The sequence below is a fragment of the Phoenix dactylifera genome, chromosome 5 (assembly GCF_009389715.1).
Source record: "Phoenix dactylifera cultivar Barhee BC4 chromosome 5, palm_55x_up_171113_PBpolish2nd_filt_p, whole genome shotgun sequence".
Taxonomy (NCBI): Eukaryota; Viridiplantae; Streptophyta; class Magnoliopsida; order Arecales; family Arecaceae; genus Phoenix; species Phoenix dactylifera.
Genome location: NC_052396.1, coordinates 9,856,628 through 9,870,265, shown reverse-complemented (window position 1 = coordinate 9,870,265; position 13,638 = coordinate 9,856,628). Strand labels below are relative to the sequence as shown.

Sequence of the window (13,638 nt, the reverse complement as noted above, 5' to 3'; positions counted from 1 at the left end):
CAGTAACTGACAACCAAGAGATAGCAGCAAATCGTCCATCCCATCAGATCAAGACATCATCAATTCACGGACATCCACAAAATGTCCATACCGAGAAAATAGGGCATAGAGAACGACCACTCGATATATTAAGAAAGAATAGCACTCAAGGCTATACAGGAATGATATCCAAATTACGAAGTCAATCCGATCCCAGTTCCCAAACAGGCAAGAAAATATTAGAATGAAAATACTCATTCACGAGGGGGAACACTTAACCACAATTCATCAACCAAGCACTAGTTTTTTATGTAGTAGCAAATGATATCACTATACTCAAAAGCACCAGTTTGAGTGGGAGAGGGAGGTGCAGTGATCTCATATCCGCTCATACTAGCATTTGAAGCCATGGCAAATGGACAAAATTATGATGAGGATTAATGCAATGATGATGCCCAAGACGATCAGTTTTATCTTCATGTTCTGAAACCACATCTTCCTTCTCATCTTTGTTCCTTGCTGCCTGAAATCTTGAGCCTGCAAACCCCAAACACAAGAAAACAATTTAATGTTGAACAGCCTTGAGGGAAAAAATAATCACCAAAAAAAGAAATTGAATGCAAACCATCCCTGTCCACGAATGGTACTGCCAGAAGCAAATCCAAGAAAACATCCAGATGCCCACTAAGGGTTGGTGAACGTAAGTTACAGACCTGATAGCGAAGGTTTTCAGTTTTGTCGACAAGCAACTCGATTTTCTCCCCACGATCAAGAACCTGAAAAGATGTTCTCAAGGAATTAATTATGCTACTTGTCAAGGAAAAGGGAATTACTGGCAACATTCCATAATTAAGGACAACAAAATCATTAAAATAATCACAAGTTAAACCATTAAAAGAGATACCATGATGTACCTTTTCAATATTTTCCATCATAACTCCTTTAACTTCTAAGACCTGCGCTTTCACTTTTTTTTTTTTTTTTTTTTTTTTTTTTGCTAGTGCGGGTCGATCATACCCGGCGAGAGCGGATAGACCCAATAAAGTCGAAAAATAAAATACCTCGGAGTGCCAAGGGCAACTCCCCATCACCAAGCCATAAGGTGTCTCCAGAGTGACAAGCTACAAACGCAGCTACCCAATCCGCAGCACCATTACCTTCACGGTAAATATGCGTGGCCTGAAAGGCCCATCCATCCCTCGCCATGGCCCAGATGTCCCGGAGCAGGGGATGGTCACACCCGCCACCCCTCGGACCCCCCTGGATCCAACTAATAACGGTGGCTGAGTCGCCCTCCAGGATGATAGACCTAGCCCGTAGGACGCATCGGGCATAGCGAACGCCCGCCCAGGCTGCACTCAGCTCCGCACATGGAACCGAAGTATCAAATAACTGACTGCCACCAGCAGCCACGACCCTAGCAGATGGATCCCAAATAACAAAACCCGCGCCTCCCCTCAAACCACCATCCAGAACAGACCCATCAAAGTTGACCTTAAGAAAACTCGGGGGTGGGGGTTCCCAGTGAAAAACACCGTACGGGATACTGCCGAGGCAGGGTGGGAACCCCAGATGTCCCGAGCTGTCAAGGTCCCTCCAACAGGACTAGTATGACACAGCTCAGCCGCCCGAGCGCAAGCACTCTCGACCATGAATCGCAGTGACATGCGTCGTTCACCAAACAGGCAAGCGTTCCTGGCCAGCCAAATCTGGTAGGCAAGACAGCTCGCTCGAATAGCCGCCTGACGAAGCACTGGGGACCCCGATCCCTGACGCATGGCCTGTAGGAACATATCCCTGCATCGCCATACCCCATGTGGGACCCCTGCCAGACGCCAAGTAGCCCTAGCCCATGTGCACCGAAATAGGGCGTGGTCCACCGTCTCGGTCGCACCACAAGCCCCACACACCAGTGGGATCCTCACACCCCGACCGCCGAGAACAGCACTCGTAGGAAGACGGTCCCAGGCCACCTTCCAGAGGAACAACGCTACCCTCGGATGGAGCCCCAATCGCCAAATCCAGGCACAATCCGGACCAGGCTCACTACCTCGCCTAAGGAGACGGGAAAGGTCGCCCATCCTAACCCGGGACCTGGTCGAGGAGCTCCACACACGAAATCAGGTCCGCCACTCTGTGGTAGAGGGAGTGAGCGAACCCGCTCCGCCAAATACTGCCCGAAGAACCTGGCCAACCGAGTCTCATCCCAGCCAGCCACCCCGAGAGTCATGAGATCACAGACTCGAAGACCCTCCCCAGCCTTAACACTAACCGTAGTCGGCCAAAGCCGCAAAGGAAGGCCGTCGACCCATGGGTCCCTGGCAACATCGATACTACACCCGTCGCCGATCAACCATCGGGTGTGACTAGACACTAGCGGCAAATACCGCGCTATCTCGCGCCATAGAAAGGAGCAACTCCGCCCTCCTCGGGCCCAGCCCTCTGGGCCTGCCCGTCCATAGCGGCTAGTGATGATCCGACTCCAGAACCCCCGCGGCTCCAGAATGACTCAGGCGGCATGCCGGGCAAGGAGCAGCTCTCGTCTCTCGAGGAGAGATGCCACCCCTAGACCACCCTCGCTGAGAGGAAGGCATATGCTTTCCCACGCCACCAGGTGCACCCCCCGTCCTCCTCCATGTGAGCCCCATAGGAAACCCCGAAAAAGTTGCTCAATCTTCAGTAGAACAGACTTTGGCACCACCGTATTTGCCATAAGATAGACGGGCATAGAGCTCAAAACTGATCGAATCAGCGTGACTCTGCCCATCATCGACAGGGATGCTGCCCGCCACCCCTCTAGTCTACCCTGAACCCGCTGCACCAGTCCAGTACACTCGGACACACGCAATCTCCTGCCCGAGATCGGAACACCCAGATAGGTCCAGGTTCCATCCTGCTCGGGCATCTCTAGAATCCTCCGGATCCCCCGTCGAACCGCGAGTGTCGTACCAGGGCTAAAGGAAATGGAGGATTTCTGGACATTCACTCTCTGACCAGATACAAAGCAATAAGCAGCCAAAACCCTCCTGATGGTCTGAGCATCCACAACGCGGGCCCGAGTCATGAGGAGGCAGTCATCAGCAAAGAGTAAATGTGATATCGGCTGGGCCCCAGGAGCTGGGACGTAGGCCCCTAGCTCACCGGCAGCACATACATCCCGCAGCGAGCGAGATAAGACATCAGAGCAAATAATAAACAAGTATGGAGATAACAGGCATCCCTGCCGAAGCCCCATAGTAGATCTGAAGAAAGGAGATGGGGAACCGTTGACTAAGATAGAAAACCTCGGTCCCCGAACACACCCCATAACCCACCTAATCCATGTCTCATGGAACCCCAAACTCTCCAAGGCTAACCTAAGAAAGCTCCACCTGATTCTATCGTAAGCACGTTCCATATCCAGTTTAACAGCCATCAGGCAATGTCGCTTCGGGGCCCGTCGAAGATCCCACATCATCTCTTGGGCCACCATGACATTGTCTGAAATATTCCTGCTACCCACAAAAGCACCCTGCTCGGGACAGATAATGTCAGCAAGGAAGGACTTCATACGAACCATGAGTATTCTTGCGACAACTTTATATAAAGTTGTACACAGACTAATCGGCCTAAAGTGGCTCGGCTCGACCGCATTCTGACGCTTAGGTATAAGAGTGACAAAAGTGGCCTTCCAATCGTCAGGCATCCCAGCCCGCCTAAAGAAACACAAGACCGCTTCCACCACTGCACTCCGAACGATACCCCAATATCTCCGGAAAAAGAAAGGTGGAAAACCATCTGGGCCCGGAGCCCTATCCTCCCCTAGAGCCCAAATGGCCTCACGCACCTCTCCCTCCGTAACTGGTCGAACCAACATAGCGTTCTCGGTCATACCAATTTGGGACTCAACCCTCGAGAGCTGGCCCGCAACATAAGACCCACTGTCCTCCGTCCAACGAGATCGAAAGAAATCGAGCAGAATACGGCTGATATCTGAATCGCCCTCCACCCGATGGCCCTGGTCATCCTGCAAGGACCGGATCATATTCCGCTGCCTTCTGATGACCGTAGAGCGGTGAAAGAAACTAGTGTTCCGGTCACCCTCTCTGACCCACTGGATTCTGGATTTCTGTCTCCAGAAGATCTCATGTTGACGCAGGATCGAGTGATGAGCGGCGAGCAGTCCCCGGAGGCTAACCATATCGGCCTCAGGGAGCACACCCACCGGATCTTCTCTTCTTTGAAGGTCAGCAATCGCGGCCTCCACACCTTCCAATTTCCTAAAGATATCACCCACAACCTCACGATTCCACCGCCGCAGCCGTCGCTTAGTCAGTTCCAATTTACGTGAGACCCTCTGCATGGCGTCGCCGCGAACCGGCAGACCCCAAGCTCCTCGGACAATGTCCCAGGATTGAGGGATGGACAGCCAAACCTTCTCGAAGCGGAAGGGGCACTGGTAACTAGAGCCCGCTGCCGTCGAAACCAGCAACGGGCAGTGGTCCGAAGCAATACGGGGTAAATGACTAACCCTGTAGGAAGGAAATCTAGTGAGCCAGTCAGCAGAAGCAACCGCCCTATCAATCCGCTCCCACACTCTGGCACAACCAGACTGGTTATTACACCACGTGAATTGCGAGCCGGAAAAACCTAGATCAACTAGGCCATTTCTCGAGATGAAGTCGCGAAACTCCCTCCTGTCCACGGAATCAGTAAACGCCCTCCCTCCACGTTTCTCACTCCTCTCCAAGATACAATTGAAATCACCCACAATCACCGTCGGAAATCCCTGAGCGATCAAGTGGGTAAGCTCATCCCACAGCACCCTGCTGGTCCGATGGTCAGTACTAGCATACACACCGCTCAATATCCATGGAGCACCATTAGGTTCCGAAATAATCATCAGGACCTGTTGGGCACAGTTATGGAAAACATCGACTGTGGCCACACCCCGCTTCCACAAAGCCACAATGCCCCCGGACAACCCCTGGGATTCAACCACATATGACTCCCACTCAACCTCAAACCGCCGTAATACACGATCCAGACCTCTACCAGACAGTCGGTTCTCATAGAGAAGGCAGATCGCTGGACTATGGATCTGAACCAACCTCCTGAAAGATGACATAAAAGCTGGCTTAGCCGCCCCTCTACAATTCCACGCAAGAATCCTCATGGGGAGAAGTCCGAGAGGTCGGCCGCAAGCACATCCACCCTCTGGGCCGTAGGGTCCATCGCTGCCTCGTGATGAGGAACATCCCGCAAACCCTCATCCACACTAGGCCCGGACACAACACGCAACACTGCCGCCCGGACCTGCTGAACGACTGTCGAGTGATCCGTAGACCTGCTCACCGCCTCCTCGGAGACACTCGAGTCGCCTAGCCCAGGCTCTACAGGTGCAGGCGCATCCCGCATCGGGCAATCTACACAGACTGGAAAATCGCTGGTCATGGTCAGGGTGCCCAAATCGGGCCCGCTCGAGACACCATCCCCTAGTCCCACATCCGCCGCTAGGGAACCTAGAATAGTAGGGATCTCGGACGATGAGGCTACCCCCAAAGCCCGGGCACTGAACTGGAACCCAGGCTCACCCGCCAGCTCGGCCCGTGGATCGGGCCCAATAGCAGGCCCATCTGTGGACCCCATAGGGCCCACATGGGCTGGGAACAGTGGAAGGCCCCCGCCCACAGGGGCCTTCCCAGAATCCTCCGCATGGGCCCCAGCCAAGCAGGGCCACGCCAAACCCATCGCGCGACGGGCCTGGGAACCCATCGCGCTTTCGCCAGTTTGCTTATTTCCTCAGGGACGTCAGGGTGATCCACACAATACTGCATGTGCTCTTTCAGTTTTGGCCTGAAATTTTAGTGAATATTTTTTTAACGTTAGTCAATGATTTTGCCATCAAAAGAAACATAAAATCACAGCAGTATCTTTGAATGGTTAGGAAGGAAAAAATATACCCAAACTCTCGGTTGAGGCCGTTAGCTGCAGCAGTTGCAGCTTTTCCTCCATATCTTTTGATGAAATCATCCTTAATCCTCTCCAGGAAGGCAATGGGAATTTGTCTGCCTGCTGACTCAACTGCAACTACACAATATGCTGCAATATCCCAGATGGATTTTACCCACTAATAATGAGTGCATAATGGTAAAGAACTTTTATATTCATGTTCTCAGTTTAAATATGCAAAATTCTCCTGACAGATTATCCAGCATAATTAAATAGCACTGTGCTTTTTCGATTTAAAGAAACTATTAAAGCATGAACCGAGACCACAATATATCCTTCATGTAAGGTATAGAAGGACGATAAAGGCAATATAAGAAACTATACAAGAAAGACCACTGATAACAATGAAGAAGAAAAAGCTTACTGACCATTTTATACAGAAAAATGCACATGCATGATATGATGTGAAACAAAAGAGAATATAAGGTCAATTGGAAACACAACAGTGTAATTTACAACTGAACTCATCTTCCAGCAAAAAAACCAGTCATACTTCATCCGATCAAACTATAATGCTTATTAAAGAGAGAAATTTACAGGGCTTAAATGATGTCAGAAGTAACTAGTAAGGCAAAAGCCACAGAGCCACCCAATGTCAGAAGCACTGGAGTCTGGAACATACACAAGCTACCCACGAGTCAAATCAATATCAATGTGGGTGCTCCGTGCTCCTCATTTCCATTTCCAAAACAAAACAGACCCAACGAAGACAGTTGAAAACCTTTAGTCAGAGCATCAAGAACACCACTGGACTCTAGATACTTCCTGAAAGCCTCCTTCTTTGCTTCCCTTTCCTGCACAAAACATCATCTACTTAGGCACACACTTTGAAACGAATTATTTAAGATAATGATCCATTTCCAAAACAAAGTTGTTAGCGTCTTGGTCATAGAAGCTGCTTTGGAAAATAGTGCACTTCTCACTTCTCAGACTGCTTTATATTCTTTCTTCTAAGACCCTTTCCATATGCAGTAGCAAACAAACAAAAAATATTCAGCTTATAAACTGTCTACATGATTATCCAAAGAGATAGATGCATGGTTGGAAATAGCTAAGTGATTGCAATTGCTTTTCTGCTATCATCCTGTTAAAAAGAAAAACAAAACGACATGTTTCAATGCTGTTTGGAAGGGAAATGGAAAGAAAATAAGTTAAAAAAATGCCACAGAGTAAGGCAAAAGCCACAGAGCCACCCAATGTCAGAAGCACTGGAACATACACAAGCTACCCACGAGTCAAATCAATATCAATGTGGGTGCCCCGTGCTCCTCATTTCCAAAAGAAAAACAAAACGACATGTTTCAATGCTTCTCTGCTATCATCCTGTTTCAATGTCAGTAGATACTTCTAAGTGATTGCAATTGCTTCTCTGCTATCATCCTGTTAAAAAGAAAAACAAAACGACATGTTTCAATGCTGTTTGGAAGGGAAATGGAAAGAAATAGAAGTATCTACTGTACGAATAGTTGTGTACGACATCATGCGACAATAGATATTTTTAGAATAAGGGCTAAGCACTATTAGACATGTTAGCAATTCAATCGAAAGATTCGAAACAAACCAAGCTTGGTAGCCAGGCAATGTGGACTGCAATCGTGGGTCCCTATAAACCAGAAAGAGACAGACAATGAGACCAAAAACAGAAACAGCAAAAGGAGTTGCATTTCTAATCAAGAGCCCAGTAGCCAGAAAGAGGTTACGCCAATACCCTCCAATGTTCATCACAAAACGCAGCGAGAAACCTATACTCATGATTTATTTCTCAATGGGGGCATCAAGATTTCTCACAAACCAAACTAAATACTTCCATATCGCGCCAAGAATGCCACATAACGCTACGAACTATCCCCCTGCTCTTCTTGAAACAGTTGATCACAGGGAAAAATGGCCCCCTCTAAAGAAAAAAACAATAGACTCCAAGAATCCAAGATAAATAACGGGCCCTTATCTGAAACAAGAAACCGCTAAAAAACCGAACCCATAGCGTCAGGAGACGGAGAAAAAGGGAAGGAAGAATTTGTACCAAAGCTCCCAACGAGAAGAAGAACAGACGTAGTACTTGTGCTCACATGGCGGTTGCCGAAGAGAATCTTGACGGAGTACTTGTGCGGGGCGGAAGTGGCGGTGCTCTCGTCGCCCCTCTCTTCCGACTACTCTGCAGAGATACTACTGCGAGGAGGAGGAGCCGAGGACGCCTGCGCTGCACGGGGAGGCGGAAGTAGCCGGCACGGGGGAGGAGAGGGCGGAGGTCCGGAGGAGGGGGGAAGAGGGACAGGCAAAGAACTCGGGCGGCGGCGGCGCTAGAGCTAACCCTAAGGTCCCTAACCCTAAAGAGAATGTGGAGTGATGGTCTGATGGAGTCGTGAATTCGTGATTCGGGATATTAGGCAGAAGCGGGGAGCTGGACCGACGCGGGGAGCTGGGCCGAGCGGTGAGTTGGGCCGAGCGGTAGCCTGTAGGCCTCGTGGATTGTGAGCCTGTGGTCTTTATTTCCTTATCTATCAGCCCAAAAATTAAACAGGTTATACGGGTTAAACGGGTCAGACATCTAAAATCCGTATCCGACCCAATTACTAAACAGGTTAAATAGGTCGACCTGTTTACGACCCGAACCCGTTTAGGCCAAACCGAAACCTGTTTATAGTGGGTCGAACACGGGTCGGGTTGGCGGGTCGGGTCATTTTTTGCCACCCCTAAATGAGGGTTTAAGGCTTCAGTTGAAAACTTGGAATTGAGGCGGTAGAAATAGAATTGAAGAAAAAATTAAAAATTCTGATGTTTGAAATTTTTTTAGTGGAGAAAAAAAAGAGAAAATAGAAAAAAAATTTTGGGCTTCAATTCTTTTTTCTTTTTCTTTATAGAAGTATTTGGAGAAAAAAATTGAAACTTAATAAATTTTTTTGTAATACCTATTTTACTTTTAAATTAAAAAAGTACTAAATTAAAAAAATAAATATATCCTAAGGCATCTTTTGTAGCCATGGATCCAATCCAATATGATCTGATTTTTTAGTAGATTGGGTCTGAGTCTAAAATTAGGACCTCAATAAGAATCCAGGTTGGATCGGGATCACTCATAATCCGATCTGATTCGATCCATTTGCACCTCTACTTATAAGCATACCTCTTTTATCATAAAAATATTTTAATAAAAATATTAAATAGAAATGTTTTTTACTATTTCTAAATTTTCAAATAAGAGGAATGAACGTATTTTCTGTTTTCTCCTAAAACTTTCAGATGAGAGAAAAGACTATTCTGTTCCTTTGTTTTCTTTTCTCTCCTCATTAAAGTTTCCTTTCTTTTCCTTTCTCCCCGAAACTCCCAAACGGTGGGTTAAGGAATCGATTCATCTCAACGTGAAATATCCGAGGCCAGAAAGATTTCCTCATCTCATGTTTTCCTTCCCCATCTAGAGAGAGGATGAGGAAAGAGAGAGATAGGAGAGATGGAAGAGGAGGAGGTGACGGTGGGTGGGATGAGGCTTGGGAAGAAGCCGATATGGAAGGTACAGTGCACAGTTCACATGTATCTGAGCAATGTTTTCTTGATTTTGAGTTCTAATTTCACTTGATCATACAGTTTGATTTCTTGTACTATGCATTATTAGCGTTCTCTGGATTCTGGTGACTTGTCTAAACATTCGTACTACATGTTTGATAGTTTGCTCATGAAAGCCGTTGGCTATTCCATGATTTTGCATTCATGCTTCGGTTTTATTCTTTGACAGTCTGACAAATGTGTGTAGCCGATCTTGTGTTAAAGTGCACCAAAATCTATCAGCCGTATGTTTTATTCAAAAAATACTGTATAGGCAGTTACATTGTGTATCTCATTTTATGGAGTGCTTGCATTGATGTCTCTTTTGCAGGCTGGAGACGGGTGTGCCTGTGAGGATGAAATCATTTGGAGTTGAAATTCACAGTGTAAGATGTGTAAGATGTGGAACTTTTGGCCATCAAAGTGGTGACTGTGAATGCCCTCTGAAAGATTCAACAATGCCTAATGAAGAGAGTCGGCTGAAGAGGGATAATCCACTAACAGCTATAATGGCACAGACAGACTCTAGTGAGGCAAGTATCGCCATATTTTTCTTTTTGTGTGAGCATTTTTGTTAATTTTCCACTGTAATAGTTGATGAGTTTTTAAAAGATTATAAAACCATGACTTTAAAGTGAAAATTCTGTAGAGATCCATTTCCAGCAATGTATTGCAATTTCAAAGATTTTCTTTTTTGTTCTTTTTTACATTAGTTATTGCCGATAGCAAGTCTATAGTTGATAAACAAGAGTTTGGTGATGCGTGTTGTAACTGAGGGAAAATCAATGAAGTCAGTCTTGAATGCTGTATTGTGTCTTGTTCATTGTATTTAGAGTTGTTGTCAAACTAAACAAAACATGATGTATCTTGAAATAAAATTGCTTTTCTGCATTGTTTTATATTAGAAATTAAGCAACTTTCTTGCTAATCAAGAATAAGATAATGCATGTCCAATGTCCAATGCTTCTTTTTTTCTATCTAAAATCCATGTTGCTATCATCTGATGGTATGAAAAAACATGGCCTGTAGAAGAAATCTCAGACCTTAATTTGTTATTGGAAGGCACTTATATTCTTTCCAGTTGGATGAATCTTGGGGTTATCTGAAACAATGATCTCTTGCTAGAGACCCAGACCCTTCTGAAGTTTACTTGAAAGCTGGTCCAAAAACAAATCTATAGCATGTCTCTGTACCATATTCGATGTTTATAGGGGGAATTTGCCCCTGCACCGATCAGCACCCTTCAACTATACATGGACATGAACTTAGGTTGTTATTATCACTAGGCAATAGGTTAACCTGCAGAAATTTATCGAGTTGTGTGAGAGGTTTTCATATATTCTGCTTCTGGAATGACTGACTGAAATGTCTCCAGAGATCATGAGTGCCTGGCTAGTTTCTGCTCACATAGGAGCTGACCATTTAGTGAAAACCACTGTTGCAACACTCTTTGTTACTCTTCTTGAAGAAAATTGAAAAAAAGCTACATATTTACTTGTTTATTGTTTGTTAATTATGATCCGGTTTCATGCCTTCTTTACCTCTACTGTGTACTAGTTCTTGTCTTATTATAAATCTGCCATACACTTTTTTAAAATATTTAATAGGACATTCAAGTTAATGATCCTTAGAGGAGAAAGAATATCAATTTGAGAAAAGAATGCATACATATTGGAAATTAAACCAAATTTGCTTTAATACCAATTAGAAGTATTAATTGTGTGTGTGTATATATATTAGTGGAATCTTTATCAATATATATTCTTAGCATTCGTGTTGGATAATTGTATCTTTTGGGATGTTGAGATGCATTTACTTTGAGGGATATGAAAGTCACTGTTATCTATATAAACACTTGTAGTGAGTCATTTTGTAAGGAACAACAAGAAGTGAAGTGAAAAGATATAAAAACAATTTATTCACTCCCCTCTACATCCATATCTAAATAAGGTGATACTAGAGCATCTTGCCTTTTTAATCCCAACTTAGTTTTATAGAACCACAAAAATACAGCAAGGTTAACAACAAAAGAAGAGTTATTTGAGAATAAGGAAGCTTGAAGTGCAGGGACATGGGAAAGATGACGGCAAGATTGATTTGAAGAATCAAAAGCTATGTTGTCAACAAACGTGAGCTGAGTAAAACAAAAGAGAAAAGAGAAAGGAGGGAGATCATTTTCTTACAAGAAATATTAGTTTTTTTCTAACTGCAAAAATTGGAATATTCGAGCTTGCACCTATCTTCAAGCTTTTGGGAGTTTCATGACAAAGAATATCCAAGTAAAGCAAGAAGAGGAAGCACATGAGATTTTACAAAGGGCAATGACCTAAGAAATATGGAAGGCTGTCAAAGATATACTATCTCCGAACAGGGTGTTGGAAAAGCTGAAGTTCACTCCTTCTTAGCATGTGCCTTGTGCATTACTGGACATTGGTTAGCCAATTTAGATGACAATATACATTTGGAAGAAGATATTGATGAACATGAAATTGAATAAGAATAAAATTTGATAATGTAGAATTTGGTGAGAAGGATGAGAAAGAAAAAAAAGAAGATGAATTTAATGAAGAAACTGAAAAATTAAAGAGAGAAAATTAAAAGAAATTGGAGAAATTGTGGAAGAGAAAATACAAACTATGAATTTGAAAATGCAAGTGATGGACAAATCAAAGAGACAAAAATATAATGAAGTTAAAAAAAAAAAAATTTTGAAAGGGAAGAGGATGATATGCAGATCGAAGAAGCAATGTTGGGAATGTAGAAATTCAAGAAAAAGGTCAAGCTTCAAAAGCAAAATGATTGAAAATTTGAAAAATTTTCAATGATACAGGTTGAATAAACATGAAATCATTTTTTGATTAAGAGGCACAAGAACAAGCAAAGTTCAAGAAGTATGAAGACTAATGGTATGCATGCACAAAGGGAAAGACTCAGAATAGGGTATTTATTCAACTGAATATTATGTGCAAGAGAACAAAGATGTCCCAAAAGCCCTTCACATCAGCTGAAATGGCCATGAATATGTATGCATTTAAAAATATTGGATCTTTATTGCAAAAGAAAAAAAGAGTATCTTATCTTCTATAAAAAATGAAGAGCTGTAGGTTTCCAAAGCTTGCTATGTTCATATCTTCAATTAGCTGTTACTGATTCTCAAATGGAAGAAACTTTTGCTTAAGATGCTGCATCCCCCGAGGGGTGGCCCCATAGAAGTTTAATTAGTGGGATGTTCATTTCTTCTGGAGTTTCCACCAAAGGTTTATCCTCTCTTCCTCTCTGCATCCATATCCAAATAAAGTGATATTAGAGCTTCTTGCTTCTGCTGTTCCAACAATCTCATAATTGGTTAGCCCCAACAATAATCATTGGGGCTGATCCTGGCATTCTGTGGTTAGCTTTGTGAATTTTTCTTTGCCATGAAAGTGATTAAGAGATTGGGAAAACTGGGTTGTGGACAAAAACCAAGTCATTTTGGTATTGCGAGAGTTGAACCATGCTTTAGATCCCAAATGCCTTGTGTACTCAATCGATGGTTCTGAGCTTACTCGCTTTTAAGTAGTTGTCTAATATGCTAGCATGAAAGATATACAGATAACATAGAAAAGGAATGACTTGGTGGAAAAGGAAACTCTTAAGACTAAAAGTACTGAAGTAGTTTATAGTTTGTGGCAGCCATTATTGTCCAGTGCATTGTTTTCATGGAAATTAATCTACTATCTTCGGCAAGTGAATAAATGAAACTTGAGATTACTCCTAATTAAATGCAGGTGTTTGCTGTTTGTTAGACAAATGCTGGACTGCATATTATGATTGCAGCATTTCATCATGTATGAATCATTTACTTCAACATGAGAAGCAACGCTTTTATAATGTTGTGGCATAACTATTTGCTAGTTTAAGTCATTTAAATTTTTATTCCGTCTCTTTGCACATATGTACATGTTTGTCTTCTACACCTCATCTACGGTGTGGTTCTCTTGTTTGCAGCCTTTGAAGTTGGAATTGAAGCAAAAACTAGGATTATGCCCTCCCTATGGTGGGTGCCAACCAGATGATCTTAAACTAGCATATAGTAGCAGATGACATATTTGATGACTCCCTGCTTTGCTTTCCAACTTCTTGGCAAGC

At 44.1% G+C, this 13,638-nt stretch overlaps 1 protein-coding gene across 1 annotated transcript; it reads right to left on the bottom strand.

Annotated features, from left to right (window-relative positions):
* Window positions 1-106: 106 nt before the first annotated feature.
* Window positions 107-1,001, bottom strand: LOC120110869 (putative vesicle-associated membrane protein 726). The gene is made up of 3 exons (XM_039126771.1): window positions 894-1,001; window positions 693-755; window positions 107-516 (listed from the first exon to the last, which is right to left on the bottom strand). Exons 1-3 carry the CDS (start codon window positions 912-914, stop codon window positions 373-375), a joined length of 228 nt encoding a protein of 75 aa, XP_038982699.1. The 5' UTR covers window positions 915-1,001; the 3' UTR covers window positions 107-372.
* Window positions 1,002-13,638: the final 12,637 nt, after the last annotated feature.

Coding starts and splice junctions, on each gene's coding strand:
- LOC120110869 (XM_039126771.1), bottom strand. CDS start 914: ATGATGGAAAATATTGAAAAG. Junction 756..893: donor TGATGGAAAATATTGAAAAG/GTACATCATGGT, acceptor ACATCTTTTCAG/GTTCTTGATCGTGGGGAGAA. Junction 517..692: donor CTGAAAACCTTCGCTATCAG/GTCTGTAACTTA, acceptor TGGGGTTTGCAG/GCTCAAGATTTCAGGCAGCA.